The following is a 3,653-nucleotide window of genomic DNA, read 5'->3' as shown; positions in this document are numbered from 1 at the left end:
CTGATGTGTGCCAGATGGTTTGTTTGTTGCACACAGAATGAAACAATGTGAGCTCACAAGATCAGAATGGTCTCACGAGGCTAGTGCAGAAGAAAGAAAAACTATAACTAATAAAAACTAAACTAAAACTAAACATTTTCAAAAAATGAAACTAAACTAGCAAACCTGCTTTAAAACTAATCAAAACTAAACAGAAATTGAAAACAAAAAGTTAAAACGATATAAAAATAAAAATGAATGAAAAAAAGCAAAACTATTATAACCTTGATACACACACACACACACACACACACACACACACACACACACACACACTCACCTCTCTCTCTGATGCTCATTCTGACCATGAATGAGCCTGGTCTGTTGCCTGGGAGATTAAGGAGCTCTTCGGCCTTCTGCCTCACCACGCCCTCATACAGCCACCTGGGAACAGAGCACAACTACATTACCCAACAGCCACCTGGGAACAGAACACAACTACATTACCCAACAGCCACCTGGGAACAGAACACAACTGCATTACCCAACAGCCACCTGGGAACAGAGCACAACTACATTACCCAACAGCCACCTGGGAACAGAACACAACTATATTATCCAACAGCCACCTGGGAACAGAACACAACTACATTACCCAACAGCCACCTGGGAAAAGAACAACTACATTACCAAACAGCCACCTGGGAAAAGAACAACTACATTACCCAACAGCCACCTAGGAACAGAACACAACTACATTATCCAACAGCCACCTGGGAACAGAAGACAACTACATTACCCAACAGTGACCTGGGAACAGAACACAACTACATTACCCAACAGTGACCTGGGAACCGAACACAACTACATTACCCCATCACAGTCTTGAATATGTCAAAGACCACCACACAATTTGATTTGATTTGAATAGAATGTAACACACAATCAAATTACAACAAAATGGTCTGAAAATATGTTAATCAGCAGCAATCGACACAGACTGTAATTTCCACATGCACACACATGCATGCACACACGCACACACACACACATGCATGCACACACGCACACACGCACACACACACACACACACACACAAACACATATGTTTAAAGCATGGTTGCTATGGTTAAAGCAAGCACCATTTTCAATACCGATGGAATGTTCTAGTATGGTTGGCCTGATGACCCCTGCTTACCCATGGTACACCTTGGCCACGCAGTTGTTAGGTATATAGTTCTCCTGTCCCGACGAGTTAGAACGGATTTTCCACCAGCCAGCTTCCCTGAGAATCGCAAGCCAAATGGAATACTGATATAATGATTCTGTCTAGCATGCCTGGGATGTACAGTCGGATCACTCCCTCTAGCCAAAATGTAGTTATTGTAAGTCGTTTTGAATATAAGCATCTGCTAAATGACTAAAATGTTAATGTAGTCTATGACCTAGAAACAGATTCTAGAAACAGATTAAGCCTAGACCTAGACTTCAAAAAATGTCAATAGTATACTTCTAGTACTAGAGTAGACCTAGACTTCAAAAAATGTCAATAGTATACTTCTAGTACTAGAGTAGGCTGAACCTGTATATGGAAAAACTACACATCAGTGATTGCAGACATGCAGAAAGCGAATGGCGTGGACCTACTGAGCAACAACCCTAAGCTTCTCTCCTATCCTGAAGATTGGCTCGCTGATGTCTGGAGAAGGGTAGTCCTGGATAACCACCAGTGTGTCATCCTCCGATTCTGAGGGAAGTCAAGTCAAGTAAATTTTTATTTAAAGTGCAAAATCACCATATGACATGGTCCCAGTACACTTCACAGACATATAACAAGCAAGTAAAAAGAATAAAACAGATTAAAAATCAAACAACCACAAAATATTTTTTTAATACAACAATAAGAGACTGGGCTAGACCCAAGCCGGTTAGGGCAGACCATAAAAACGAGTGAATAGTTGAGATTTCAACATGGTTTTAAACACACCAATGGAGCTCGCCTCCCTGACTACGGCCGGGAGACTGTTCCAGAGGAGGGGGGCACGGTAAGAGAAGGCCTGATTGCCTACTGTTTTTTTCTTGATTTTGGGTATGGAGAGAAACCCAGCGTCTTGGGATCTCAGTGCACGAGCAGGTACATATCGCGAGATGAGTTGTGATAGAACGAAGGATACAACGTTACCCAGATGTTGAACCAGAGACACAAAAAAGACTGAGGCCAGGTTTCCCGAAACCTTCTTAGCGCTAAAAAGCTCTTTGAGTCTTCTTAAGGCACCTTGTTTCGGGAGCCTCAAGAAAACTCAAAGAGCTTCTTAGCGCTAAGAATGTTTCGGGAAACCCGGCCTGGCTTGTTTTCCGTTAATCTAGATCTCTTCTCATTCATCTATGATGGTTTTGTTTCCACTTTCGAATTCTCAAGTGTGGGAGCTTGTTACAGGTACAGTAGCTTGTTTTGCTATGCTAATGCAAATGGTTGAACATTTCTCAGAAAGTCCCACAAACTCCCAGTTGAAATGAATGGAGTTCTATACCTTCAAGTACTGTACTTAGATCCTCCCTTGTAATAACATTAAGGTTAAGGACAGGTGCTTTGGGACTGTATAAAGCACACAGATGTTCTTGGAAGCATCAGTGTAGAAGTGTGGTCAATCATACTATTTTCACATAAAAAAAATATTCAACATTCTATGGACGAATGACAATATTACATTTATACATATTTAAAATACATACACACACACCCTATATATACATCCATATATATAAATGTAAACATGTATTTATTTAATTAAAAGTATATACAGTATATATTATAGGCTATATTTAATTATTAAGTGATTTGTCCCTCAACCATAATCTAAGATGGAAGACTTACCCTTCAGCGCGCAATCGTAGTTGTCCACACTTGATTTGTTTTCTTCTCCAACTTTCAATATGTTCCCCATCATGGACCAACTATAGACAGACAGACAGACAGACAGACAGACAGACAGACAGACAGACAGACAGACATTTTGCTGTCAACTCTTTATCTAAACCATACTTCCCCTCATCAGTGGCAGAGAATATTCTGGACATGACTATTTGACTGCGACCCATGCATTTTTGCCACAGTGTGGGTTTCGCAACTTCCTGTTAGCCACCAGTGTGATGTGCCGAACAGCAGCAGGGGGAAGCTGAGGCTAGATGCTATCAGAGACAATTTTCCATCCAGTTCGTGTTTCTAAATAATGAAACAGCAGTATGGCATCACTTCTGACACTCCCAAGACTTAATGTACTGTTTGTACAGTACGATGCACAAATGTGGTGCCTCACTGGGAGCTCCATGTGTGCATCATGCAGGCTTTTTTCGATCAAATATAAGGCTGGAGGTTCAATGACTTTAATAATCCTGGGGGGGGGGGGGTCAGATTCAAATTGTAAAAAATGAGTGTGACTTACATTACTCAGTTACTACTATATTACGCTATTATGCCTAAACATGATCTCCGGGTTGCTGACATTCTGGAATCCGTACACAACCAGCCAGTCACCATTTTCTAGTTAGACGTACAGTACAGTAGTATGTTCTGTATATCTGGGATAAGCTTACACAACCTGGTTGAACATACTCCTCAGATGGGACGTAACACTACAAAACGATTGCTAGGCAACATCGTCTAATTTTTGCCT

General features: G+C 41.1%; 1 protein-coding gene across 1 annotated transcript in view; it reads right to left on the bottom strand.

The window, feature by feature from the left end:
• Nucleotides 1–2,930, bottom strand: part of sla1a (Src like adaptor 1a) — a gene marked incomplete at its 3' end in the record, with an annotated part of 6,971 nt that extends 4,041 nt beyond the window's left edge. Inside the window, exons 1-4 of the mRNA XM_084455036.1 lie at nt 2,855–2,930; nt 1,627–1,726; nt 1,178–1,264; nt 320–423 (exon numbers count right to left, since the gene is read on the bottom strand). Of these exons, the coding sequence (XP_084311162.1) occupies nt 320–423; nt 1,178–1,264; nt 1,627–1,726; nt 2,855–2,927 (364 nt within the window). The 5' untranslated portion in view covers nt 2,928–2,930. The remainder of the gene's footprint in view (nt 1–319; nt 424–1,177; nt 1,265–1,626; nt 1,727–2,854) is intronic.
• Between the last annotated feature and the right edge of the window lie 723 nt (nt 2,931–3,653).

The sequence above is a fragment of the Borostomias antarcticus genome (genome assembly GCF_949987555.1).
Source record: "Borostomias antarcticus genome assembly, chromosome: 21".
Classification (NCBI taxonomy): Eukaryota; Metazoa; Chordata; class Actinopteri; order Stomiiformes; family Stomiidae; genus Borostomias; species Borostomias antarcticus.
Note: the sequence above shows the minus strand (reverse complement) of the source record. Positions and strands in the feature narration are given on the sequence as shown.